Source organism: Dacryopinax primogenitus (genome assembly GCF_000292625.1).
Source record: "Dacryopinax primogenitus strain DJM-731 SS1 chromosome Unknown DACRYscaffold_9, whole genome shotgun sequence".
Taxonomy (NCBI): domain Eukaryota; kingdom Fungi; phylum Basidiomycota; class Dacrymycetes; order Dacrymycetales; family Dacrymycetaceae; genus Dacryopinax; species Dacryopinax primogenitus.
Window position 1 is genome coordinate 1,079,516 of NW_024467206.1, and position 26,872 is coordinate 1,106,387.

Consider the following 26,872-nt stretch of genomic DNA (forward strand, 5'->3'; position numbering starts at 1 on the left):
CGTATGGAAAAGCCTGGCGAGCGTTGTGTAAAGTTCACATGGGGGATGAACAAGATAAGGAGGGAAAGCCCATTGGAACTATAGAAGGAGTTGGGGATAACATGAATAAGAAGGAGGCGTTGAGGCTTGCGTACTTGAGCGCATGGCTGCAAGTATTGCGAACTGGTGTGGTAAGCCCTTTATCTAAGTGTACCAGTGTTCATCATTGACCGATCGGAACATATGCAGGTCGATCGAGGTGTCCCAGCCCAGGTACAAGACAACATGCCTAAGATGGCGCCTGAGGTCGACAACGGCTGTGTAACCATGGATGACGGGACCGTCGTAGAGTCTCCCCGTGCGCGACAGTTCATCGAGTATTACTGCACCATGTTCCGCTTTGCGCGTCCGGAGTTACAGTACACACAAAAGGGTAACGGTCCATGGTACGCTACCCTGGTCATCGATGGCCGGAGGCTTGGTGTTGGTATCGGACCGAGCAAGAAGAATGCGGAAGAGAACGCGTACCTTGACATCACGAAATACCTGGCAGAGTGCGACCCTGACCTGTGGAACAAATTCTACACGCAGTACAAGCACGTGCCCAGTGACAGGCCTGTGAACCTCGCCCCGGAGATCACAGTTGGCAACATCAGTTTTCAGATGCAGGCTATGTTGGACAACCTATGGCACAGAATCACGAACATGGATCTGTGGCGACATCGGCCAGACTCTGCAAGGCGAGATGGATCCCCAATTCCTATGGAGTCGGCACCGCAGGGCGATGCGAACGATTGGATGATGGAGGATGCGTCTCAGCCATCAAAGGAACCGTCACAAGCCAATACTCCTCTAGACCCGGAGACTGCGCTGAAACAGCAACTAGCGCTATTCCCGAGTGATCAATATCATCACTCAAAGTCAGCCCGTATGAAAGCCCAGTTGCGCGCTTACCGGAATTCGACAGAGACGGGGGTCGTCAAGATGCGCGAAGTTCGCGCGTCGTTACCTGTTTTCAGGCAGTCTGGGCAGCTCCTAGAGATCCTGCATAAGAATGGGGTCGTTATATGCATGGCTGCGACCGGTTCTGGCAAAACGACGCAAATCCCCCAGCTGATCCTTGACGAATGGATCGACCGCGGCGAAGGGTCGAGATGCAACATCATCTGCACGCAACCACGACGACTAGCGGCCGTCTCGGTCGCTCAGCGCATTGCTCGCGAGCGGAATGAAATTGTGGGACAAAATATCGGCTACGCGGTTCGATTCGAGGCGAAGAGACCCGAGCTTTGGGGCAGTGTCACCTTCGTGACCACCGGAGTGTTCCTCAAGATGATGCAGTCTGCTCTGCAGGCTAATGGCACCCGATTGGCAGAATATACCCATGTCATCGTAGACGAGGTTCACGACCGGGATGTCGACACCGATCTGACTCTGGCAGTAATCAAGCGGCTGATGCACGAGCGGCGCAAGATGGGCGAAGAGCTCAAGGTCATTCTCATGAGCGCAACTATCGACCCTAGTCTTTTCACTCAGTACTTCGCGGACGAAAACACTGGAGCCCTTGCCCCTGTGGTTGAGATCCCTGGTCGAAGCTTCGCGGTCGAAAAGCATTTCTTGGATGACGTCTTGAAGGAGATCGGGCGAGCAGGTGCTGCTCAAGGTCATCAGGACGGCGGCTGGGTCTGGAACGAGAAGATTGTGGGGGATTACATTGGCAAGGAAATTGGATCCCCTCTAAGTGCTGTGATGAGTGATCGAGTTCCTCTTTCTCCGTCAAATCCGAATCCAAACGACTTGCCCGACATCCCGTTCCCTCTCGTAGCGCTGATCATTGCTTTTGTCATCCAAAAAAGCGACGACGGACATGTACTTGCCTTCTTACCTGGATGGCCCGAAATCAGCAGAGTTCGCGATATCCTCACCGACCGATTCCGATTCCCGCTGCTCAACATCGACTTCAGCAATGAGAAAAAGTTCGAAATCCATGTCCTGCACTCGAGCGTCCCGATAGCAGAACAGGAAAAGATTTTCGATCCCGCGCCGCCGGGAGTACGTCGCATTATCTTGTCAACCAACATCGCTGAAACTAGTGTGACTATTCCCGATGTGGTCTATGTAGTCGATGCGGGTCGTGTGAAGGAGGATCGTTACGATCCCGATCGCCTGTTGTCGAGTCTTGTCAGTGCTTGGGTGGGTCACAGTAGCTTGAATCAACGAGCTGGCCGAGCTGGTCGTCATCGACCAGGAGAGTACTATGGTGTCATGTCGAAGGCACGGGTGGCGAAGCTGCACAAGTACAATGTCGTGGAAATGCTGCGTACCGATCTGAGTGGCGTCGTCATGCGTGTCAAAGCGCTGAATTTCCCTGGGATCACCACAGAACAAATTTTAGAAGAGACAATCGAACCTCCTCCTGAACATCGGGTGTCCGCTGCCATGAATAGTTTGCAACTGCTTGGAGCCCTTGATGATGAGCGAGAGCTGACTGCTCTAGGCAGAGTTCTTCTCCATATACCTGTGGATACGAAACTCGGCAAGCTTTGCATGTTCGGCAGCTTCTTCCGATGCCTGGAACCCGCCCTAACGCTCGCAGCACTGTTGTCGAGCAGGGAAGTTTTCGTTGCCCCTTTGATGAAAAAGAACGAATCTCTCGCTGTCAAGAATTCTTGGAGCCCCAGTAACTTCAAATCAGATGTGCTGGCGGCATTGTTTGCATATCAGGAATGGCACAAGCTGCAATCAAGTCGTCAGTATGCTCAAGCCAATCAATTTGTGAACGAGAACTTCCTGCACAAGGCAACGCTCCTCGACATTACGAGACTTCGAGACCATCTACGTATGCACCTCGAGCGAGCTGGTATTTTGGCTGTCTCAGGTGCCCCCTCTAGCTCAGACAGGATGCGGGCTGCTTGGATGGAAGATCCATCGACGTCAAAGCTGAATGAGAACGCGAATGACATCGCATTATTGTCCGCACTCGTTGCAGTGGCCTCGCAACCCAACTTTGCTGTCCGCCGGCCGGGGAAGGAAGTGTTCCGTACGGTACATGATCTGGTGAGATTTTTCGTGCCGTAGTATATGCATGACTGATGTTTCATTCAGACCACTATGATCCATCCGCAGAGTGTCAATGGACCCAAGGTTTCGAAAGCCATCCTCCAAACAATGGAAGACCACCAGTGGTCAATTGATGATATTGACAACCGAGCTGATGTTCATGGGCTGTATGCCTTTGCGGAGAAGAGCCAGAATCTAACACAGGGCGACAAGAATGCGATGACGTACCTGCGACAGACAACGCGGCTGGATCCACTTGCCTACCTCTTGATCGGGGCCCATCGTGTCCGGCCTCTGCCCCATGGCCTTAAGTGTGATGACTTCCTACCTATAGTTGGCGATCTCGAAACCCTGGACACTATCCATCGATTGAAGTCATCTCTCGATTCCTCCTTACTCCGCGTCTACGAGGGTATCCACGTTGGTTTGCGTAAAATGCGACACGACGGACACGATTCATTTGCTTCGCGACGTCCACCACGCCGAGCACCTGCGAGAAACGCCAGCTACGATGATGACGATCTAGAAATGGATCGCGATAGTGATCGCGAATCGGTCTTCGATGATGACGACGCAGCATCGACGCAACGAGAACGCGGTCCTCTAACCTTGCAAGAGATCCGCGATCTAGAAACAATCACTGCGTCCGTGGTTGAAACTCTGGACCGGTACAGCGAGGAGAATCCCGTTCGAGAAAGTGGTGGTGACAGCCTGCCACACAGCCGAGCAGTGAGCCCGGCACCGGGCTGGGGTGGTAGTGGACGAAATCACAGTAGAGATGGTCTGTCGGTGCCTGACTGGAGGTCACGGCCCACCACGCCATTCAATGACTGGGCCGCTCCTTCCCGGCCAAGATTCTTTGGTACCTCGTCGAGACATGGGTCTGGTACCAACACTCCTTTCCGCAACTCGAGGCCAGCGACTCCCAACAGATGGGAAGATTAATGTTATACTTGCACCACATCTCCACACGCTGTATTTCTAGTGCATTAGTCTGTGATGAACGTTCCATACGAAAGTAGTAATGTATGTGTGGGAAGATATCGCACGGCTAGGGTCTTTCTTGCTTATGTGAACATTCAGAGACGAGCTTCGCGATTGTATCCTCTCGTCTACTGTTGTGAATACCCAAGGTACATACCCGTTGGTCGTTGACGCAGAACATATTGCTGTCACCTACACACCGTTAAGCCCAACAGTAAACATCGCTGCGTTTGTCGGTTCTCGCGCTCGCTGGTCGTCGCCTCACCTTCGTTGTTGGTCGTACATTCATGAGGCAGTGGGAGGATGCCCAGCACCCCTAGCCGGTCGCATGAGAATGATGTGAGTTCGATTTGACATCATGAAGGGGTTACTCTGACGATAGAATGCAGATCATTGGTACGAATCCACGTATGTTCTTCTCAGCGCCGCTTTTGGAAGCGAGACTGATGGCAGAGTAGCAAGGGGTGACCGATTTGATATTGGTACATATGTGAGTCCAACTTCGCTTCTAATCGGAAATGTGCTAACCTAAAGCATAGACAGACTTCATTACCCTATATGCTGAGACGGAGGAGATTTTGCTCTCACCACAAGACTTCCCCACGATCCTCGCCGAGTCGTCGACTGTCAACCTTCCCAATGGCGAATGGCTCAGCTTGACGCTAACAGGCATCTGGGGCACGTGTGGGCATGGACACCAGATTTTCCATGCTGGAACTGCGGTGGAGGGTAGTGTTGAATTGGATATGCAATATGCACACATGGCCAAAGGTCTTGTGGTCGAGGTGTGCCTAACTGTTTGCCGCACATGAACCCGCTGAGCTCGCGCAGATTGTAGGCTTTGTGAAGACGTTCGTCGGTGACGAACTCTACTTCCTGCGTTGGAAGAAACCGTTTTCGTCTGGTCGCTTTGATTCCAACATGAAAAAATGTGTTCTACCGTTCTCATTTACACTTCCTGAATATTGCACACAAGGACCGACAGCTATTAAATTACCACCGAGTTTCAATAATACAGATGGCGACCCCGGTCTTGGGCCTCAGGCGATCCAGTACCGATGCCAAGTCAAAGTGCCGACCAGCAAGTGGTTTGCCGATAAAACGTATGTGGTCTCGCTTCTGCCCTACCATACTGACTTACTCGTATTAGCCTATACCAGACATTCCACTTCCTGCCACGGACGCGACCCGTCCAAGTGACCGCAGAGCATGAGGAAGACCTGTATCAAAAGTTCACTAATACGATATCCGGCATCATCTTTGGCCAGCGAAATGTTCAGGTCCAGTGTGTACTGTCGCTGTCACGCCCCCTAGTATATTCTCGAGGAGAGAGCATCAAGTTTATTCTGTCGCTTTCGTCGTCTGATCCACAGGCGCTAGATTTGCTGTCGTCAGCAGAGGCGATATCCGTCTGGCTACAGCGGAACGTTCGTACTGTCGCACCCGCGAGATACGACGTCGTCAGTGACCTGTCAAATAACTGCTCGCGTCGAGTGGTAGACGCAGTCATTGAAAGAGCACGGGAAACTTCTTGCGAGAACATGCGAGTATGGAAAGGGTTCATTCCTGTCGATGAGGGGCTCGCACCGCACTATTTCTTCCCTTCCTTATCTGTCATCGTGAGCTCTCTTTCCCACCTCACCCTCACACGCTGATGCTATTCAGTACGGTATATCCGTCATGATCCAAACGACGGGATTCATGATGACCTCGTCAACCGAAGACCCCGAGTCTTACGTGCGCGAATTGCTCATGTTCGCACAACTCGTCGACTTACCAGACGAGGCGCTTGCCGATAAACCCATATTTCTCGTACCGGTCGGCATTGCGACCGATACTGCGCACGTTGCGCTGCCGAGATGGAGTGCGCCAACGGAGCCTCCGCCGTACCAGGTGTGACGTGGAGATGCAGTGCAGGGAAGAGTTTGTCAAGTGGGGAAGAGGCCACTGAGAGCGACATTGGGGCTGTCATGTATAAAAATATCAAATCAAAGCTATCAAGTGAAGTTCTTCACAAAGCATGCAGTCATTCGAGGGGTATAAGTCACTTCCGGTGAACAGCCCTCAATGTTTTAGGAGTCCAGTTGTTATGAGGGCCATCCGATGTTGTAACACGTCGAGGGAAAAGAAGTTAAACGAAAGAAAAAGACCAATTCTCGATGGACGACATGAGGGTCGAACTCATGACCTCTCGCAATTTCATTGCGTAGGCAATGCAAAGCGAGCGCTACTACCACTGAGCTAGACGCCCAATTGTTTTGATGGCTCCATTTTTGATTTTTTAATAACGTTCTTTTCTGCCACCACAAAACCCCGAAAGCATCCGGTCCGTTTCCGCCTCTTGGTGGGACATCCCTGACGCCGTTCTTACCTCTGTTCTCTCTACGTCAACTCTTTGCTGCCCAATTACACGGAGAGCCAAGCCCCATGCATGGCATCTTTAATGCGCTGATAGCGAATCAACGCCCCGGATTTCCCTTTCTTCGAGAGGCGCTGGCCCACATGGTAAAGGCGCTTCGGAATGATCAAAGATGGCAGGTTCGGATACTGGTTGATCTGCGATATCTGGGACCAGATAAATGTGGGAGGCGGCACGTGTTGGCATTGATGAAGTTTTAGTAGGCGCTGTACTCGAACTGTGGACCTGTCTTCTCAATCATCCCAAGTTGCTTAGATCTCCCTCTTTTGCTCGATTTCCCTTCTTGAGGCTACCAGAATACTTAGGACCTGGGACGAACTCCGAACCCCGACTTTCCCTGTATCCGAAGACAACCTCTCACCCGCCACAACGCACGCAATTCCTGGTGTATATTCAGAAGTGACTAACGGGTATTGTGATTGCGATGCTTCTATCGCCGAGAGTGGCTGCCTTACATGCGCCTGTGTACTCTTCTGTCGCCTCTCTAAATGCGCAGCTGATGCCCAGGTACCTGCACAAGATGTGGCCCATACGGATCTCGGAGAGATGCTGCTTGTGGCATGTTGCCGTCGAACATGTCTGGACGATAGGCAAAACGAGTTGATTTAGCATATCCCCGAGCTCAGCTGTCTTGATTCGTCGCCGCATCAGCTCCACGTGACACATTGGCAAAACTGTTCCTCGATGCCCCGAACATACATCGTCGCCGCAGGTGCGTTCGCCACGCTGCATCCTCGTGTGCGCATATCGGCTAACATGTCTCTCCCAGTATCGAACTCCGATGACATGCCTCCATCTTAACCCTTCCGATGCACTCGCATGCAGCAGCCAGCTGACCATTCGTCCATCAAAGCGATAGATGTGGTGTGTGACCCGCTCACAATTCACAAGAGTTACCAAACTCTACAATTCATCCCGAGCTTGTATTGTCCAAACAAGGGTCTTGTCGGCTGAAGGTCCGAGTGCTGGCAAGAGCATCTAGAAAAAGTCCTGGATACAATAATTTGGCAACATTGATATCCGACGGTGTGAGGCGATCTTCATGATGTGCGGAAGGAAGACCGAACCCTAAAGGAATGCCGACGGGACACACTCAAAGAATCACTTCTAAATGACTGTTCTATGAGTAACGAACAAACAATTTTACCTCGCCGAAGGACGACCATATGCGTTATCAGTTCTTTTGAAAGCCTTTCTGTCCAAGGCGTCTCGTGCAGCTTCCATTTCGGATCGAGATTTGGACATAATTGTCTGCTCTCCTCGCACAATTAACCACGCGTTCATGACCAGCTAGCAACCGGAAGCGTCTTCAATGGCGAGACCCTGATGAGAGAAGCTGTTTCAGACAATGCTTCTGCCGTCTTACAGCCCCAAATGGACTTAGAGGGAGATAAGTAGCAGACAGACCAATGTCAGGGGCATCATCACGTTCTCTCGTGTTGCGTCCGCGTCTCGGTGAGAATCCCAATCTGGAAGGGTTCACTTCACGGTTTTGTTCTCCCACCACGCTAATTCGACTTCAGGCGTATGACATACCCCGGAGCTAGCCATGAGAAGATGCCTCCCCACTCGTTGGAACTGGATCCACTTATTCATGCGTTCACTCCGGCGTCACAAATAAACGGAACCTAACAGGGCGCCAGACCGGGTTTGGACCTTCGGCTCGACACCACAGGTACCTTATGGTGACTGGCCTGCTAGGGGCTAGACTATAAAGATGCCCCTGACTGCTATACATCATAGCCATCCAGCAGTGCTCGCCCCACCTCGCTAGCGTCTACCCTATTGGTTATCTTACAAATACTGTGAGTCTTGTCTTGATGACATCTTACACCAAGTCGACCATGAGCACTGACGATGATGCCTCTTTACAGAAAATGGCTTTCAACCCAAGATACGCTTCTACCGCAGACCCCCGGGCTCTACGAGCCACCAAAAGCATGGCCGTTTTCGGTGGTTCAATGAAGCAGGTATTTGTTTTTCGTCGCTCTCCTGCCTTGTCTTGTTGACCCCTTTCAAGCCTGGAGCTGGTCTCCGCGATGCTGCATACGTGTCTCCATTCATGACCTTTCGACCAATACCTGGTGTTCCCGAGCCGCCCTTCCAGTACTTTCCTCCCACCGGGTCTGGCAGTGTTGCACTCAAAGGCGAGAACGGTTACCTTGATCGCCAACGCCCGGCTCCCCCTCCCTTTCACCATGCTCGACCGAAAGCACCACTCGAGTTGCTTGGTAGGCTGCCAAGGCCACGCCCTGTCGACCTTCTACGGGACGACATGGAGAAGAAAATGGACGACGCTTTCCTCAGTATGCCGGAAGACTGCCAGGAATGCGTCCGTATGCAAGTAACGCAGGAGTTATGGCTCAAGAAGATGATGGATGATGAAGATGCGATCATAGACACCAAAATGAAGTACCTCGTCGCTATGCTGGAGTGGCTTGGGAACTTGCAGAATGGCGCCCATTTCCTTGGTTTCGCTCAGCGGGTAATGGATGCGACTTTGCGATTCATCCTCGCGAACCGTGGACTCTAACGACGACGATGATCGAAATGCACACAGGATTTCGTCATCAGCGCCTTCGGATGTTGTTTCGGCAGAACTGCCTCACGTGCTCTAATACTCTACTATTCGCAGTTTGTACAGCATGACAGTTACTCTACAAAGACGCATCCGAGCGGAGCTTTAATACACCTCATGTTTAATGGACTGGTTTCCGTAATTCTGCAGGTACCCTCGCGCCGATTTCCGGTCGGCATAACGGGAGTAAAAGGACGCGAGCCCTGATAAGCTGCCCTTGCATGAATTGACCCAAAACTGGATTGTTGTTACGTATAGCGACAATGTGAAATTTTGGTGTAACATTGAGTGAAATTATTGAGAAGAAACAAAGGATTCAGCAGGAACACGCCGAGACAACAATTTGTGTAGACAAAGGGCAGTTTCATCTGGAAACCAAGTGGCCAGTTTGGGCCAAATGCCGAGAGGTGTCAGGGTCCGCCTTCTTGTGAGGTATTACAAGAACCGGCAAGCGCCCGCCGGGAAGAAGAGAATTAGTCAATCGCACCTGAATAGAGCAGTGAAGGGCACCCCGACAGTCTAGACACATTCCACAGCGCTGGGAGAACAGCCCATGCCACGAGGCGACGAAGCAGGGTCCAGGGAGCGTTTCGCACACCGCTCCTCTGTCAGATTTGCAATCTCTTTCAGGTCGATGACTCTGAATGGCCACGTGAGCCAATGGCCGCCGCTTCGGTTCGCCGGGAGGTCCATATCTTCCAGCAGTTCATCCATAGCCTGTGGCCAGCTGCAAATGCATGCTCATCAGAGTTCGTCAAGGGTACAGTACTAGTCTCCATCACGTACTTCCAGAAGGCAATGCTTGCCGCGTAGCTTTCGTTGGCCCACCCAAGCATACCCGGGTGACGTTTCCTCATCCTGAAACAACGGCCGTTGGAGCACGATAATTTTCCAGAAGCTGAAAACCTCACCAAGCCGCATTTTTTTCCGTCTCCATCCTCGCCTCGTCGATCGTTGGGGGGAGCCGGAGCGGATCCCCCAAAAAGTAGGAAGAGATCCAGTGTGCAACGGTTTCGAATACATACCCATTGTTCGTCGTGAACTGTAATGAAAACACGTAGAGAGTTTCAGAGTTTCAGGAATCAGCAATCAGCGTACGGGAATCCACGGAAACAGAGTTGGACGAACAATGGCTCCATTGACTGCGAAGTCTCTTTTGGCCAGGTTCTGCACGGGAGCAATTCCCCTATACAACGCCGATGCCCATTGTCCCTCTGTGTCATGCGGGTTCCGTCCCGGCTCCGTAGGGTTGAATTCACTAGCGAGCGAAGCATAGTTCAGATTATGGAAATGCATTTCAGGAACAGTGGGAGGGTGTCGTTCGAGACCGACGTTCTTCATTGTCTGCACTGTTTCCAGGGTCAATATCACCATCACATCACATCCTTCTTCACGATCATGATTGTATCACTGTGACGAACAGACATACCACTTAGCAGTCCCCCCCAACTCGGGCCATATCCTGTTGCTAGAATCACCGCCCCCGCCGGTATCGCTCTTCCGTCGGCGAGCCGAACGGACCGACGGTCGCTGCAGAACCCGATCGCCCGCGCAGGTGAGATGAGGGAGATAGCGCCTTTGTTCACCAGGCTGTGGAATCGGGTAGGCGAAGGAATGCCCTCATCATTCGTCCGGATGGACCAGAAGATGGAATGAGAGCGACGGAGCGGGGAGTCGGGTGGAATGCTTAGGGCAAAGAACTGAGTTGATCAGGTGGGCAGATATTGTGAGTGGAGATCACTCACGGACAGAAAGGACACTATGGCCCAAAATCCATGAACGATCTTGGCCCCTAGCCGCGTCTTGTGCAAGAACTGTCTGGTTGTCCGTGAGCTCAAGCGATGCCAAAGTAGCTATTGAAACGGCGGCGATGCGACTCACTCGAGCAGGGATGGCAACTGCCTGCTGGGCGACATGATGCTGAGGACTCTGCTGCGTCGGATGAAGTCTGGCCAGGGGACGGGACACGCGAGGACCGCATCTGTACTCTCGAAGATGACAAGAACTTTCGTGCCGTGATTCGCAAGATAGGCGGCGATACTACTTGGTTGTCAGCTTCTCAGCCTGCTATTCCTTGGAGGACGTACTCTTGGGCTGACTTGCCCCCTCCTACGATGACTGCTTGAACAGCCTCGCATGCAGCGAGGACATCCTCCTTCTGCTTTCCGAACTCTTGGCTGTGCAACACGGGCCCTTTGAACCCCATGTTCTTAGCAGCAGTTGGAGAGATCTCAGGAGGTATATGGGGTGCACTACATCCCTATTCCGTCGTCAGTACAGCGAAAGGATCAGAAAACCTGGCATACTCCAGTACAGAGGACGACTCTCCGGAACCTCAATTGTTCCTTCTTCCCGTTCTTCAGGTCTCTGGTGCTGAGGATATATCCCTCCCCGTCTGGATTTTCGCTCACATCCTCTACTTCGACACCGTATCGGATGCATCCGTGAAGGAAATTGTGCGCATAGGCCTTCATATATGCGTTCAGGTCTTCGCCCCCTAATCGGCCTGACCCCGTACTAGGAGGTGGCATACCCAGAGCGGAGAATCTGAACTCTCCATGGACACTAAGCCTGTTAGTCCAGCTGGAAAACGTAGGGCCAAGAAACAGCACGCACTTGTTGATCTCCAAACCTGGGTATATGCGCTCTGCAGCCCAAACCCCACCTGGTGTCCGGTCTCGTGTGAGGACCTGCACAGGGAAGCCGTCTTTGACCAATGTATGCGCAGTGATGAGCCCTGCAGCTCCGGCGCCAATGATGCCTACTATCTCGGACGGGTCTGGCATGCGTTCCTGTTCTTGCTAGTGGAGCTACTAGTCGACGTGCAAGCCATATACTGCATCCTGGAGAACCGAGTGCCAAGACCCCTACCAAAGCAGCGGACGCGAGCTCATCGTCTTGTGGGCGTTTTCCATCGTCGGACCGTGCTCCGTCGCCATCGGTGCCGTCATGCACTGGGGAATACCATCGCTGGAAGCTGTAAAATACCGAAGATGTCCGCAAACCACGCTGGGCCGGCATCCGCGGCGGAAGGATCGGATCCCTTTCGGGCCGGCGGAATGTGACCCGCCCAAAATAGCCATTCGAACTTCGCTGTTCCTCGACCATTCCCTTCAAATTCTGCTTTTATCCATGTCCCGCTCCCCTGATTGTCTTTGATCGGGGACTTCCGTAATTTTCTGTGTTTTGTTGAGCGGTTCTGGTGCTGCGCCTACTTACGTGCCATGTTAGGTGCGCAGACCCTTGTGGGAAATTGCTTCCACGGAAGTAAAACTTTTCGTCGTCGTCTGCGCAGCTCCGGTCATTGTTGGTGACAGTGCGCAGACTACAACCATGGCTCATCCTCAGGCTCTTCAGAATGCTTTTGTACGAGACGGATATGCACCTGGCGGCCTCCTTGCTTATATGTCTACTGCCAGCAGAGAAGAATTCCGAGCTCAGAGCGGTGCAAGAATGGTAGCAGATGGGGTGAGCGTGTCAGAGTGGAGATGCAGATGCAGGGAGCAAGGGGACGGTCCAGGGCAAGGGAGTTGTTGAGGGAGAGGAAGAGGAGGGATCAGCAGAGGCATAGAGAGGACCAGAAAGAGCAGGAGATTCTTGCTGGAGAGCGCAGTCCGGGTGGAACCAAGCTTAGAAAGGTGCGCACTTTGTCTAGCACATTTCACAAAGATCTCACTATGAAAATAGAAGCGGGACATAATTGTGATCAGTGATCCTGATAGCCCAAATAATGACGAGTCTCAAGCTACCTTCACCATGGTCACAGCTATCCAGAAGGCTGAGATATCACGACCTTTCAGAAAATCCAAGTCCGGTCAAGCAGCCAAAAACATGAACTGGTTTGAGCCGTTTGTGTGGGACCAGATCAATGCCGTGACAAAGGTGGTTGGGTGGAGCCCTTCTGCTATTGTCAATGAGCTCAGAAAGAAGAATCCTCGAGTGTTTGCTGGCAATCCTGCTCTGCATCCAGGAACTGTCCGACGGTGGATTGTACCTGGCAAAGACTGGACAGACCAAGTCCGGGCTCATGTGCAGATGGGACCAAGGCAGGTCTACAATGCCGCGGGTCCAAATGGTGTACTGGTGAGCAGTTCTCCCTCTGCTTGGGCTTCATAACACTGTGCTCACTGCCGTCTATTCAGGATGGTTGCCTTGATACTGTCGAGCGAATCAAGTTGCAGCTCCTTCAGCTCCGTGCTGCTGGTATCTCCTAAACCTCTCCACCTGTCAGGGGATCATTATTGCACATCTGTCAGAAGATCATCCTGAGGTGTTTCAACGAAAGCTCCGTCATTCTGGTCTATGCTTCAATGCTGGCCTCAACTTCGCCCGTCGCTTTCTTCACTTTCAGCTCAACTGGACGCTTCGACAAGGTACTCAAGCAGCTCAGAAGCTTCCAGTCAACTACAAGGAGCAATGCTATGAGCTTGCGCTCCACTGTGCCTGGCGAATCCGAGCAACAAAGGTCGCAAAGGACTGTATCGTCAACTCCGATCAGATGCAGCTTCAGCTTCAGTTCAGCCCCGTCACATATGAGGAGCGAGGCTCAAAGTAAGTTGCTATCCTTGGCAAGGATGAGAAGCGAGCATGTACTGTGGTTACCGGTCTCTCAATGGGTGGCACCCTCCTTCCATTCCAGTCGGTCTCGGCTGGCGTCCACTCTGTCTGTTTGCCATTTGGTGGTGAACTACAGTCCGAGGAGATGTATGAAGCACTCGAAGCTGGACATCTCTTCTCACTCTCTCGAGGCACATATTGGTCGACACACCCAACAATTCATGAATATGTCCACAAACTCCTTGCACCATACTTTCGAGCTGCCAATCATCGCAATGGGCGTGCACTTGAAGCACGATGCATTTGGATCATCGATGCATGGGCTGTTCACCGATCAAAAGAGCTCAGGCAGTGGATGCATACCCATTTTCCATGGATCGGATTGCTCTATGTACCGGGTGGCTGCACTGGTGTTATTCAGCCTGCAGACACTGGCATGCAACGTCCTCTTAAAGCAATCATCCGAAAGGCTGCACTTGATGATGTGATCCAGGAGACTCAAGAGCAACTCAAGCATGGTTGGATTGCCCCAGAAACTATCAAACTCGATGTCACTCTTGGGACCCTTCGTGATCGCACGGTCCGATGGCTCCTGGAAGCACACAAAGCATGCAACACACCCGAGCGAGTCTTGAATGCATGGCAGATCTGCAATACCGGAGTTGATGACATCACTCTGTCCTATGACTGCCTCACCTCACCAGCAATGCTTGCCAGGCTTGATGAGCTCCCCTTTGTGAATGAAGAACTGTATCGGAAGATCCTTCCAGGAGCCAGTGATGAACTGCCTGAATCAGTCCGACTCCCAGAAGATGACGAGGCAGAATTGGGTTTTACCCAGGTCGATGCAGCAATGGCAGCTGAGGAGTACGGAAATGCGCTTGAAGAGATGTTTGCAGATATAGTGCTTCATGACTAGATATCATGCCATGTACATACACACTCCCGGATAAGTGCGCAAAGCTATCTCGAGGCGGTGACACAAGGAAATTTTGCGCAGCTGACAGTGGTGGTGACAGGTGACGTGCGCACCTAACATGGCACGTACAGTACTCGGATCCGAATCGCAGAAATGGTCGCATGCTGCGTGGTCAGGAGTTCTTGGCTGCTTTCGGGGATCACGGGAAGTAAAATTTGGTTTCTCCTGTTTGACTCTTTGTTGCAACGTTGCAGTTCTTCCTGATTCCGCATATGCACGGACAAGGAAATCCGTTTTCCTGTCGCTTCTCCTCTTCTTTCCAAACTGCATACAACCCTACTGCCTGGTATCCGGTATTCTTTTCGGCCGGTCGATCCCTCCAATCCCTACGCCGGAGCAAACTCATAGTACTGAATCTGGCCATCCTCTGTCCTCCCCGATCAACTTTTGGTCTCCTGATCGTCCTCCCACTCTGGCTGCACCATCACCATGCTTATGGACAATGACTATAATGAAAAGCTGTAATAAGTGACTCCAGTGCGGCGAGACTGAGACGACCACGTAGAACAGCATGCCTTCCCCCGCACTGCTGCTCCTACTGCTGCTAGTGACAGTCTCACCCGTGCTCTGCGATCCCCTCCCACCCCAAGCGCAGCCTTCTTCTCCACAGGTCTATCCGGGAGTGCTGCGGCTCCAACACTTGCACACCCAGATGGAAATCGGCACAGGTCTTCTCTAAGTACTATGAGACTTGGATACTGCAGGTGGGGCTCTCTGATCTATTGTGGATTAACGTTCTGACGCGATCAGGTGTCCATCACACTGCCGCCTTCTGGTTTACGTCACCCACCCTCCTTCATGTGATTCGACCTTGATACTGGTCGACTACAGCACCCCTCCTACCACCCCTTCCGATTCTCCTGTACCAACTCTTGCGACATGCTGAGCACTGTCGATTGTCGATGTTATCGGGACTGTTGACCCTCTTCCCATATCACCCTCACCATTCCCTCACAAGACTGGTCCAAGATAGCACGCTATTCGGGCTCACTGTTTTGTGGAGCTTGTAGTATTCTTTTGTCTTTTGTCGAACTGTCGTTGAACTGTTTGGACTGACATGCTGGTTCTCATTTGTCTATGTTACTATTGTCTATTGTGCCTTTATTGCACACCCATCTCTTATCAGTTGAGTTTAAGTATGTACAAAAATATCATCATTACGCGAGAACAGTACAACAACAGCAAAGTCTACAGATATGCCCAAAGGCAGGATACCAATCCTGCCAAAACAATCAAAGCCAGTGTAGTATACAATCGCAGCGACTAGTTTTACACCCGACACCGGCGGGGCGTTTCACACGTCTTAACAACAGAAAGAAGAAATACAAGGGAACTGGTCACCCACGTCCAGTCAAGCGACTCAAGAACCCCCTGCTTGGCCGCTTCTTGACTTCCTGCGCTTGAGCCTGGGGGTCGGGTACTGAGACATCCGCTGGGTCAGCCGGCTCGAGCTCCCCAATTCCAGCGAACATGAACGCTCCTCGCAGAGTGGTCTTCACGGGGGTGGTCGTTACCGGGCAGGATGGCTCAGTCTTGTGCCTCCGCCTAGGCGGCGGGTCCTCCGGCTCCACCACCGCCTCTTTCTTCGACCTCTTCCCGCCAGGTGAAATCCCAGCATCACCCTGCAGCGGCAGGTGAGCGTGCTTTTCGAACAAAACGCGGTGAACAGGGGACAGGCCAGGCGAGCGGTTCTCGATAGGGACGAGCACGCGCCCTCCCTCCCTGGGGACACTTACCATCGTTGCTGGGAGCTTTGATTGAGAGTCTTGCGAGGCACCGGAAGCGGGGATGCTGAGACTCAAGGCAACACCTTCTCGGTCCTCAGCGGAGGACCGCTGGACAGGAGGGACGTTCTCATCATATCCCCCTCCGCCTAGCCGTGTGGGTAGATGATAACCCCCTCCAGCGCTCCTGGGCGGTCCTTCACTCGTCCCAGGAGTGATTGGGCGTCCAGTGCCACTGGCACTCGTCCCGCGTCTCGACTCCTTGGCGACCTTGCGCGAGCGCGCATCGATCTGCCTCTGCACGGCAAGACAACGAGATTTGAGCATCTCCCATTCCGGAGGGGGAGGTTTAGCCGCTGCACCCGCTCCTGCTGGTGGACATATAATCCCCGTAACGGACTCTGATGTAGCGGGCCGATGTAAAGGAACACCAGCGGTAAGGGCTGATGGTGTCACGGGTGGGTCGCTCATCCGATCCCGAGCAGCAGCGGTAATTGTTGCAGCAAGGAGCGCGTATTCCCTTGGAAGGTCGCGTGGCCGGGCAGGAATGGGGACTGACTGACCATGCAAAGGCGAAAGGGTACGTTCGAGCGCGGCAAGAGAATCGCCTGTGTGTGCGAGGGCAGGAGAGTAGGGCAGGGGCTTGGGTGTGGATGACGAGGAGATAGCGGTGAGGAAGGCTCTCGCAGAGTCGTGGTGCGTCGAGAGGAACGAGTTCAGCGGTTGCAATTTCTCTTCTTTGAACTCCTGCACGCATATAAGTATAGTTATCATGCCCAGAGACAAGATCGCACGTACAGAGTTGAAGAGCGACAGCCCATGGACCATTTTACCCAAGAGCATGAGCATCTCCCGAACACCGTCCTCTAATGGGGCATCGACAATTCCAAACTGAACAGGGCTGCCAACACCTTTTAGCAGAAAGGCGAAAAGGACGAAGAAAGCAACGATCTTTAGTTCCAATGCGGGCTCGGTATCGCCGAACTTGGACGAGATGGAAGTACGCACAATCGAGAGGAAGTGGCGGATCTCGCTGGGGAACGGTCAATGTCAGCATTGTTCAAAATCATGCAGAAATGAAGAAAAAGAAACAAGGTCTTGATTTTCAGGCCCAGAAGGGCCAAGTAGGACAAATATCCCAACCCGATCGGGCAAAGGCAAGAGAAACTCACCCTGGGCAGCCTTCTTCCGCTTTCAAGATGCCCTCCCACATTTTCCCCGCCCAGAGCGCCACCCTCTCCTTATCCTCTTTTACAAATTCTCTCCCTCCCTCCAGGCCCCTTCCTTCCTTCACCACATCCCTCACAACGCCTCCCACCGCATCGTGCAGCCATCCTGAACCAACGGTACGGAATGCCGCAGCGACAGCACCAAGCAGGCCGTTGTTGCTCCTGAACAGGGCGCCCGTGTGGCTCGGCGAGCAGTTGGTAACTTCAGATCGCACGGCACGTGCCAAGTCGCGCCATACCTTGCCTGACGCGCAGCCTAGCGGGCCAAGGGTGTCTTGGGTAAGGGTGTTGAGCCCGGGGAGAGGTCGAAGGCGGAGGAAGAGGTCGGGGAGGGAAGTTTGCGGGTGGGAGAGGTACTGCGTACATCATGTCGTCAGCTTTGATGGACGTGAATGCCAGGAGGCGGAGGACGTACTTCATGTAAAGGCGCATACTCGATCCAAGGGAGAACATGCACATCGTCTATCCTCACTCTGGCCCTCACTGACCCACTTCCATTTGTAGGGCCCTCCAAAGCCCACCGTTCTTCGACCCACCTATTTCTCCCCACGCCGGAAAGCTCCACCCTCCCTACACAAGCCCACCTCTCGTCTTTCCACCAAAATATTTCGGTGTCCTTCTCCTTCTCCCTGCTTTTGTCCTTTCCCCAGAGCTTGTCTCCCGCGTTCTCCCTTTCGCGGTCTTTCTTTCCACCCTCCTCCCTGGAGCGAGCGAACACCTCCAACCCTAACCGCTCCACTCTCGGCACGTCCCCCATATCCAGCACCACCGCGCTCGGCCAAGGTCCAGCCAGGAGCGCACAAGGGCCCTCATTAACCGTCACAAGGACTCTTACGTCCTGTGGTGCCACCTGCGCCTGCATCTCAGGTGCAGGTTGTCCCTTCCCACTCGAGGTTGAACCAAGTTGAGGGAGCTCAACACCCAGCAACTGAAACCCGACCTTTCTGCAAGACCTCCACAAACCCCCGGCTTCCCTCGCTCCCGGTACGCTCAAACCCCTCAGCTCGGGCTTCGTCAACGCCCTACAGAGTGCAAGAAACGTAGACGCGGGGGAAGGGTGGGTGAACGCGATGTAGATCGGTTGATTGGAGAAGGGGGATATCGGGCTGGACGGAGTGGGAGTGGTGGGAGATGGATAAGTGGGAGACGGAGCGTTTGTGGCAACGGCAAGCGGTGGATAGATAGCGATTATGTGCGGCTTGCTGAAGAGGGAACGATGTACCGTTCGCACAGAGGTGCTGGGAAGGCTATGTAGCTTCAGCTGACGTGTTGGGAGGGGGTCTGCGCTCTGCAAGCAAGTGTTAGTAGCTGTTCTTCAGGACAAGGGAAAGAGTAGCAAAGAGGGGATGATGTAGAAGCAGGGGGTAGAACACACCTTATCGACAACCTCCATCAGAACCTCCCTGCCTCCCTTCCGGATAACGACCTTCCCAGCGGTCCAAGCGCCTGATCCTGACCCAGGGAAAGCAGTTCCCGGTCCCTTCTGCACCATATGCATATCCTCCCTCGAGCGTTGGAAAAGCCGTCCGCTCGCCGCACTGCTATTGCTGGGTGAAGGAGACGGCGCAGAGGATGGACGAATTGAACCAGCGCTGCGGATCCGAGAGAGTCGGTGGAGAACGCTCTGCGTTTCGTTAGCTTGGGGGATGGAACAGAACAGGGGGGGAAAACGGACCTCGTTTGCCACCGGTAGGGGTACAGGCGCTACCACGGGAACAGGAGTGGGTAGTAGATTCCATAGTTCGACGCCTTCCAGTGTCCAGTCTACGTCCTCTACATCGGGGGAGTCTGCGGTCCAAGTGGTGACAATATCGCTCTTCCCTGAATGGGTGGCCATCCCTCTTGCTCTAACGCGCTGCTTGGGTGGTGGTACCTCCCAATCCTGTGTGCCAAGACTCCGGGTGGGAAAGCAAGTCTCCCTCAACGGGCTCGCACGCGGCGTGAGCGGTAAACTGACCAGCCGTTGACCGTTCTTCTCGTGCACGTACTGATGTGCCTCGTCGTTCGAGCGCGTCCCCGGCCTCGAAAGAAGCACCGGCAAAGGCGGCACAGGTGGCACACCCAAGCTGGGCGCAGTACTTGGTCTTCCTGCGCCGAAGGAACGCAGACGCCTGAGCTTTGCAGGACTAGTGCGTAACGAGCTCGGCGGGGAGGGTGGCAGAGGGTCTAGGGACATGGTTAGCTCTGTTGCTTGGGGGGCTTCTAGCATAGAACGTAGGGCAACGCAGGGTTAAAGAAGTCCTGGAGGATGATATATCTTACCTCATAAACAGGTAAAAGTCTGTTTGGTTGGGTGGTCGGCGGTCAGGCCACGGATGTGTAATAGAAAAAAAAAAGTGTATAGAAATGTAAGTAATGTTGGTACACTTTTGCCCATCCAGCGTGTTGCCTCTCATGGACACTGCCACTTCCACATACAGACGATATGCACCACACATTGGGTGTTTGTTCACCTACCACCAACTGGCCTTGTTGTCAGGCACACGACGGGGGAATGGCCCAAAAGCCACATATGTGTTATACAACAATGGATATTATGCACAGCGTACAAGGCCAAACGCCAGCCAGGCACACGACCTCGCCTTTCGTATACATACCTAACATACCCAACATACCTCACAGGGTGTAATCACAGATCGGTGGGCCCTAGCCACTCCCCTTGCTTCACCACCCATCTCAGCCCCCATCCTTCACGCAGAAAAGATGCTTCACGTGCCGTATATCTAAGAATATCAGCATCACGGACCTGCCAAGTAGTAAACATTTGACCCTATGGGGCTCTGGAACCGCAGATCTACCCAACCCCATCAAAGGATCGGGAGTCACACTGCCGACATCTTCAAATCCGTCTTTAACAGTCGTACAAGAGCCTGAAGAGACAAACCCTGACCAGGAACAGGGACAGCTGTCAGTCTCTTCGCTACCACACATGGGCAACAACCAGGTCTCACGAGGGACGCTTTTCTCATAGACCGATGCCGTCAAGCCGTCTGCCTTCCTCAGCCCCGGTACGAGCACCCATGAAGCGCTCAAAACAGTTCCTGCCAAGCCCGAGAGACCGGAAATTGCGGCCCTTTCTGTCATTGCTTAGTGTAGAGCCGCATACCGAAGGTTCGGACTGAGGCGGTGATTGTCGCGGGCGCTCATCTCGCGGCTGCTGGAGAAGCATAAGCCAGGCATGTGCATTTGCCATGGCGTGCAAGTTGAAAAGCCAGGAACCAGGTGCACCCTTTCTTCCCATCCACGTGAGTCGCCACGATACAGAATCCGGTGCCACACTTGGCCCGAATAAGTGAGCGGGAGCCAAACACGATATCATGAGCAGCCGCTGGAGGAAGTGTGAAGCCCCGGTATCGCACTTCTCCCCAGAAGGCAATAACAAGTCAAACGCGCCGTCAGACACAAGCCACAGCCTGAACAAGTGGGAGCCGAAAGCCTGTTTCCTCACGCGTCCAGATGAGCTCTTGCTGCGAATACTGGTATATCTCCGTCACACTTCGTCCAAAGAGGCAATCATAAGCCAAGCAGATGGCTGCAGCCTGCAGCACCGGAAGGGGGGAATACGGGTCCTCGGGAGCCGGGAGAAGAACAGAGCAGAGTCCCGGGGCCGTATTTCGCTTGAAAAGACAACCACATCCCAAGTCCACGGTACAGGGTGAACGGCCGGAAAACAGGAGTCTGACCCCATGCAGTGGTCCGATGACCAGGGAACGCGACCATGTCCCGGTGTCGCACAAATCGCCCAAAAGAGCCGTAGAACAAGAAAATAGACCTGCTTCCTGTTGATACTGCGTGGAGCGCGACCCGAGAGGAAGGAGTCGGGATCGAGTCTCGTGCGCGCAGTTGGCCCGAAGAAGCAAGCGCGAACCAAACGCGGCATGCTATACGAATCTCGGGCCAGAGGGAAAATAGAAAACATAAGCCAAAGGCCGCAGATGCACATGGACCATGTATAGGAAAAGCGCCGTATAAACCCTGCTGTGCCGGTCAATACTACATACCGACAACACAGCGAGCCGACTGGCGCATACCATATCCCATATGCTGAGATACTATTTGTGGTTGAGCACCAGGGCAAGACATCTTGCCTCGGAAAGAACAGCTTGGTAGGTCCGAGGGGCACAGGCGTTCCGGCAGCAGCACAGATAAAGCCCACGATTGATCAAGCCTTTCGCGATCGACCAAGCCAGTTTAACCTTGCCGTCGCTAACGAGCATCCTCAGCACTTCGGCAAAGTAGGATCTCGACAATAAGAGCATACAACCCACGGATCAGACAGGGTGATCCCAAGAATATGGTTGTAGGGGTCGAGTTGATCAATCTGACGCGTGGAGGCCATCAAATCCGAATTCGGAGGCTGCCACCACTGCCACCATCAGTTCCACGTCAACCCAGTGACCGCCTTACGTGGTCTGTGACGACCACTAATATTCTAGGGCCAACATAATGTCTACACTCTGATTCAAGAGCAAATATGATTCTCCTTCTTTTACGTTGGAGGGGGCACCGTCACTCCGGCCAGTGCGGATTCGCACTAGTACTTCTCTCATGAAGTGCTGTACGTCCGCAATCATGGCGCCGGCAGTCCGCCTGTCTATGAGTCACCCCGACTCACGCCCGTGGCAAGCAAAGCATCGCAGAAAGTAACAGTGCAACTGACGTGTCCGCAATCCATCGGCCCCGTCAGATACCCGGGCCCAATGTCCACATTTTCCTGATTCAGGGACATCCGGGAGTCGGTTTGTCCATTCCCAAACCGAGCAAAACGCTGATGAGGGTTTCCGCAGGCGTTTCAGATTGCCACAGGAACGGACATCGCTGGGCTATTGACTATACGCGGCGGTCTGAGTGATGCGGATATCATACAACGATATCAACACTGGCTGTCATCTTCATGCTGCAATCTTCATGCTGCAGTGCGTGCATGCGCGCGCCCTGTTCATGCCGTTAGGCATGCGTGTACCGCGGGATCCTATACCTAGGTCAACTCGAGCACGGGATTCACGCTCTGCGGATCTCTCATCATTGTCAAGTCAGTGCGGGACAGTGCCTGCGCCTGTGTGTATTTCCGCAGAAAGGATGATATCGTCCACGGTCGACAGGTATAAAGAGGAGGCATGCTCAACAGTCTGCTCTCAAGATAACAGGCGTTTTACTTACCAGCACTCCAGCTTTACACTATGCCAATCGTTTCCACTATTCTTATGGCTTTGTTTGCCTTTATGCTTGCGAGCATAAACGCCACACCGATCCTTCCCCGGAACGAACACGCCCCAGCCCCCGACGCATGGTGTGGAGGTCATCCTTGCGGGGGATACGTAAGCCCTTCTACTCCACTTGTCAAGTTTTGCTCTCATGTACATGATAGAAGCGAGATGCCCTCGCTGAGACGAATACGTTCGGCCCGTCCACGCCCATCCTTGTTCGGCACGAGAGTGTATCTGCCCCACATGCCGATGCGTGGTGCGGAGGACGGCAATGCGAGGAATATGTGAGCTCCTCTCGCACTCCACTTGTCGACTTCTCATTTAATCGTATGATAGAAACGACTTGAACACCTTGAGTCGGAGACGTCCGACCCCTCCGGCGAGATCACGTATTGTGGAGGCGCTCCTTGCCCCGTCGATTGAAATGTTAGGACCAGTTTGTCCAATCCCACTTTGTTCATTATAGTGACAAGGACTCTTATACAATAATTGTCTTTGTATTTATTTATTCTACTGCTTTAACATCCTATTATGTATTTTCGTGTTATGAGGCTGGCTCTTTGCCGATGTATCTACAAACGAATTGTTTTTCTCTCATCCCAAGAGGAACAAGTGACTGGCCGCAATCAAGGGCATAAGCAGGTTCTTATGGTCATGATCCTGAATGACGGATGTCAATGTGTAGCTAGCACTATTTAGACCCAAGTCCTACAAGCAATGCTAATTCATGGGTATCAACTTGTGTAGAGTATTCAGAACAGTAGAGATATCCGATATACAAAACCCGACTATTAGTGCAATCCGCTTGAGCTCCAAGTCTCATCATTTAGCAGCCAGTAAGTCTCGAATGTAGTCCGTCAACGCCAATGCAAAATTGTCTGACGTGCATCGGACAGTCAGACGACACTTCTGATAGATCAGGTTCTGTTAATCAAGAGCACGTGTGGATCAGATCGTGACGGACCTTTTCCTCTCTGCTGGGTTCAACTCGGATCAAGAACCCCGCCTTCCCAGTAGCACTGGTGTAAACAACAGCGGCACCAACCATGTTGACGAGGTTCGGATCTACGCCCTCGAGACACCGGATTCTAGCGCCAGTGATCGTAGCTTGCTGTCCAAGTGTATCCACATCGCCACGCTTAAGAGCAATTGGGAAGAATACCTGTGCTTCGCGGGGAGGACCGCCAATTTTCTGCCACCTCATGTAAAAATCTTGCGGTTCCAGCTGGATCGGTTCGAAAAACTTGTGAATGACGACGGGGAGGCGCAGCACAAGAGATGTCAGAGATCCAGTGAGGAATGAAACGTGGAGGGTGGGTGGCTGTGTAAACAACTCCTTGCATTCGAATTCTACTTCGAGCATGGTATGCTCATTGGACTGGACTGTGGTCACCGGAAATTGCCGTATATCAAAAGTGAGATGGTCATGCTGTGGCGATTTGATTATTGCCGTCAGAGAGTCAAGTGCTGTCGGCAGCTTGTTGTGGAAGAATATGCGCATTCGCCCATGCGACATTCGATAATCCGACTTGAGAGATATACCCATTTGGACATCATCGTATAGCAAGCCGCTGTCTGAGAACAGTAGCTTCTGGTACCTCGCGTCCAAGTCAGGGCTGCGCAGTATGGCTTCTTCGCCATTTGCTGATGGGCCTCCTGACATGTCCAGCTCTGCCAACGCTGCCATAATGTCTGTTGCTCCATTCGGCACGCTGGTGGCTGCTCCGTGCGGCCGATTTCTTGAGGGCGAGGCGGTTGTTGTACTACTGGTGGTCACTCTCTTCAGGCTCTTCATCCGCATCATCTGAGCATCCTTCATCCCTTCTTTTCCTCCCACGACCCATGTTCGCTTATCGCCAGTGTCGCCGTGCTTCCTAGCGAGGCGGTTCAGTAGAGCACTTTCCCGCTCTGGGAAGGGCGGCATCTCATCCCAGACGGTTTGAAGTAACTCGTCGTCTTCTGGACGTTCTGCCAAGGCGAGATATTCGCACGCGCGTTGCTGCAGTTCCGAATCAAGAACATGTCGGTACCGATCGAACACAGTCATGAGCTGAGGTTTGATCTCGGGGAAGACGTTCACCCATTTGATGTAGGTGGTCAAAATCAGGGCGCGGGTATTGGCGTTGCAGAAGTTGGATTTGGCGTGGAGTGTCTGGAACTGTTCGTATGGGCTACATCCGGCCTCGTTGGCGATCAAATGTCCGTATTCGCCCAGAATATAACCCGCAATCTTGACAAGGCTCTCGTGGCACGTCGGCGACTTCAGGTAGTTGAAACAAGTATGGGCGGCGTAAGCTTGGAGATCCTCGGTATTGGTGACAATTTGGATGACACGGTACCAAACTTCATCGCCAACGTAATCGCCGGCCGCGCTGATAAGTTCCAGTATGGTGTCAACATACCACTTATACTCCTAAATGCCAGCATCAGCCATCAATAGCGGGAAGAGGGAGTCCTTGGCCTACCGTGGCAAACTTCTCGCAGCAAATGGCAATCTTGAGCACCATCTCCTCCCTCAAGCCATAATCGGCAATCTTCAGATAATTTAAAAGCTCCCCAACAATGATTTCCGCATTGTCGACATCGCACATGCTGTATAGTAAATCGAGCGCTCGTCTACGCACGCTGATATCCTTGTCCCGCAAGCTCATGATGATCGTGGTCTGATGTTTCTTGATGGGATCAAGGGTCTCGGCTAGGGCTGCAAGATGTGCCATCGTGTTGAGAGCCAGGTAACGGACGTTGGTTTCCTTTGAGGACAAGAAGCGACCAAGAAGCTGTGCGGACTGCGTAGCCAGCGAGGAGCGTGCATCGATGTGAATGATGGTATTGATCGCTTCGAACAATACCGCGTGAAGCGCGTTGTTGTGCTGGACGCTTCGAGGAATTTCCTGCATTTCAAGAAGGGTTGCGAGGACTTGCTCCATCATTCGCCGAAGTGCAGCATCCTCTGCACCAGATGTCAACGACTCGATTACCGAGCAACGCCGAGTAATTACGCACCTGGGGGCGGGTAGTATTGCAGCAGCTTCAGCAACTTGACTTGCAGCCAAGGAGATGGAATTTTATAGTAGTCATACAACCGGGAATCATATTGATGCCCAACTACAAGCTAGACACTCAGTTAGCGTCAGTGAAGGGTCAACGTGAACGCAGATAGTACCTTGTATAATCGATCTACAGCCTTTTGATACGATGTCTCGTATGCTTCCGGGAAATCCTGAGCCAGAGCAAGGACGAGACTGGTGACAGCAACCACAACACCCTATATGCCTGTTCTTAGCGATGCACGTGGAACGGAGACTGCGTACACACAAGGTCGCTGTCGTCCATTAACGATATGATGCGCAATGCCCATTCCTGCGCAGGTATGACCTGCGGATATTTCCGATACATACGAAGAAGAGCAAGTGCAGCTTTCTTCTTAACGAAGTTGTTTGATGTACTATTGAAAAAGTCAGATTCGTCTTTCTTGTGTGTGGTCCGAGTGGCTCACGGTGAGATCATCAATTTGTGCACATCAGGTGCCAACGCCTCAGCCATCTCATCGCCTCCAATATTTGCGATGGTCTGAAGCGCAAGGCAGTTGACCACGTCCCATCGGTCGTCAAGATCCTTTTTGATGGAATTAACGACCAGTCGAAGGAGGTCAGAATTCTCGGTGAGCATCAAGGTAACAGCCAAGTACCCCTGGTAAGTGTTAGTCGAGCAGATCCAATTCACCTTGCAACGACTCACAATCTGCTTTTCGGAGTATTTCTGAGCCGTCAAGAGCTGAATGGCCTCCATGTGTCCAAGATCCTGTTTGTAGCCCATGATGAAGCAGAACGCGATCTTCGCGACATACTTCTTGCGATCGTATGCACTAAGGTTCGGACCTATGTGTATGAAGTAAAAACCCGCTTCTGAGCTATGTGGTACGTGACTCACTTGCGAACTTTGTTCTTATGTTCGCCATCTCCTTGTTAATGGCCAGTCGCTCCGCCTCTCCAACCCGGGCAGCGCGGATGTTGGCGATGAACTACAGTACTTTCGTCAGTGCTTGCACCTGGAATAAGCGCAGTGAACTCACAAGGTTCAACCCTCGCATAGTCTGCGCCATGATGGGCAGCTCTCAAAGTGAGGATGGAGAGACGCGTGTGAGGAGAGGTCGGAC

General features: G+C 52.8%; 8 protein-coding genes and 1 non-coding gene across 9 annotated transcripts; 5 read left to right on the forward strand and 4 right to left on the reverse strand.

The window, feature by feature from the left end:
- The first annotated feature begins 4,204 nt into the window (after nt 1-4,204).
- On the forward strand, nt 4,205-5,996 carry DACRYDRAFT_22400 (uncharacterized protein). The gene is made up of 7 exons (XM_040772779.1): nt 4,205-4,362; nt 4,413-4,431; nt 4,482-4,513; nt 4,563-4,808; nt 4,855-5,126; nt 5,174-5,642; nt 5,689-5,996. Exons 1-7 carry the CDS (start codon nt 4,327-4,329, stop codon nt 5,920-5,922), a joined length of 1,308 nt encoding a protein of 435 aa, XP_040628895.1. The 5' UTR covers nt 4,205-4,326; the 3' UTR covers nt 5,923-5,996.
- A 187-nt stretch (nt 5,997-6,183) lies between these two features.
- Nucleotides 6,184-6,274, reverse strand: DACRYDRAFT_t40. Its single transcript has one exon. It is a non-coding gene; the product is annotated as a tRNA-Ala (tRNA).
- A 484-nt stretch (nt 6,275-6,758) lies between these two features.
- Nucleotides 6,759-7,281, reverse strand: DACRYDRAFT_22401 (uncharacterized protein). Its single transcript, XM_040772780.1, has 2 exons — nt 7,212-7,281; nt 6,759-7,154 (listed from the first exon to the last, which is right to left on the reverse strand). The coding sequence occupies exon 2, from the start codon at nt 7,106-7,108 to the stop codon at nt 6,836-6,838; it is 273 nt and encodes a 90-aa protein (XP_040628896.1). The 5' UTR covers nt 7,109-7,154; nt 7,212-7,281; the 3' UTR covers nt 6,759-6,835.
- Nucleotides 7,282-8,230: 949 nt separating this feature from the next.
- Nucleotides 8,231-9,146, forward strand: DACRYDRAFT_22402 (uncharacterized protein). The gene is made up of 3 exons (XM_040772781.1): nt 8,231-8,247; nt 8,317-8,412; nt 8,463-9,146. Exons 2-3 carry the CDS (start codon nt 8,320-8,322, stop codon nt 8,973-8,975), a joined length of 606 nt encoding a protein of 201 aa, XP_040628897.1. The 5' UTR covers nt 8,231-8,247; nt 8,317-8,319; the 3' UTR covers nt 8,976-9,146.
- Nucleotides 9,147-9,276: 130 nt separating this feature from the next.
- DACRYDRAFT_79692 (FAD/NADP-binding domain-containing protein) lies at nt 9,277-11,806 on the reverse strand (the record flags this gene model as incomplete). Its single annotated transcript, XM_040776408.1, has 10 exons — nt 9,277-9,747; nt 9,807-9,878; nt 9,932-10,062; nt 10,149-10,369; nt 10,450-10,720; nt 10,766-10,838; nt 10,902-11,060; nt 11,108-11,280; nt 11,327-11,585; nt 11,637-11,806. 10 exons carry the CDS (start codon nt 11,804-11,806, stop codon nt 9,540-9,542), a joined length of 1,737 nt encoding a protein of 578 aa, XP_040628898.1. The 3' UTR covers nt 9,277-9,539.
- Nucleotides 11,807-12,360: 554 nt separating this feature from the next.
- Nucleotides 12,361-14,496, forward strand: DACRYDRAFT_79693 (uncharacterized protein; the record flags this gene model as incomplete). The annotated part of the gene is made up of 3 exons (XM_040776409.1): nt 12,361-12,658; nt 12,708-13,103; nt 13,163-14,496. Exon 3 carries the CDS (start codon nt 13,633-13,635, stop codon nt 14,494-14,496), a length of 864 nt encoding a protein of 287 aa, XP_040628899.1. The 5' UTR covers nt 12,361-12,658; nt 12,708-13,103; nt 13,163-13,632.
- A 1,440-nt stretch (nt 14,497-15,936) lies between these two features.
- Nucleotides 15,937-16,692, forward strand: DACRYDRAFT_22405 (uncharacterized protein). The gene is made up of 2 exons (XM_040772782.1): nt 15,937-16,178; nt 16,293-16,692. The coding sequence occupies exons 1-2, from the start codon at nt 16,027-16,029 to the stop codon at nt 16,315-16,317; spliced, it is 177 nt and encodes a 58-aa protein (XP_040628900.1). The 5' UTR covers nt 15,937-16,026; the 3' UTR covers nt 16,318-16,692.
- A 5,642-nt stretch (nt 16,693-22,334) lies between these two features.
- Nucleotides 22,335-23,305, forward strand: DACRYDRAFT_22406 (uncharacterized protein). Its single transcript, XM_040772783.1, has 4 exons — nt 22,335-22,623; nt 22,680-22,827; nt 22,878-23,000; nt 23,053-23,305. The coding sequence occupies exons 2-4, from the start codon at nt 22,690-22,692 to the stop codon at nt 23,137-23,139; spliced, it is 348 nt and encodes a 115-aa protein (XP_040628901.1). The 5' UTR covers nt 22,335-22,623; nt 22,680-22,689; the 3' UTR covers nt 23,140-23,305.
- A 130-nt stretch (nt 23,306-23,435) lies between these two features.
- Nucleotides 23,436-26,872, reverse strand: DACRYDRAFT_94927 (AP-2 adaptor complex subunit alpha). The gene is made up of 10 exons (XM_040777254.1): nt 26,789-26,872; nt 26,647-26,737; nt 26,455-26,594; nt 26,213-26,406; nt 26,032-26,161; nt 25,880-25,981; nt 25,720-25,828; nt 25,182-25,666; nt 23,681-25,129; nt 23,436-23,625 (listed from the first exon to the last, which is right to left on the reverse strand). Exons 1-10 carry the CDS (start codon nt 26,816-26,818, stop codon nt 23,539-23,541), a joined length of 2,817 nt encoding a protein of 938 aa, XP_040628902.1. The 5' UTR covers nt 26,819-26,872; the 3' UTR covers nt 23,436-23,538.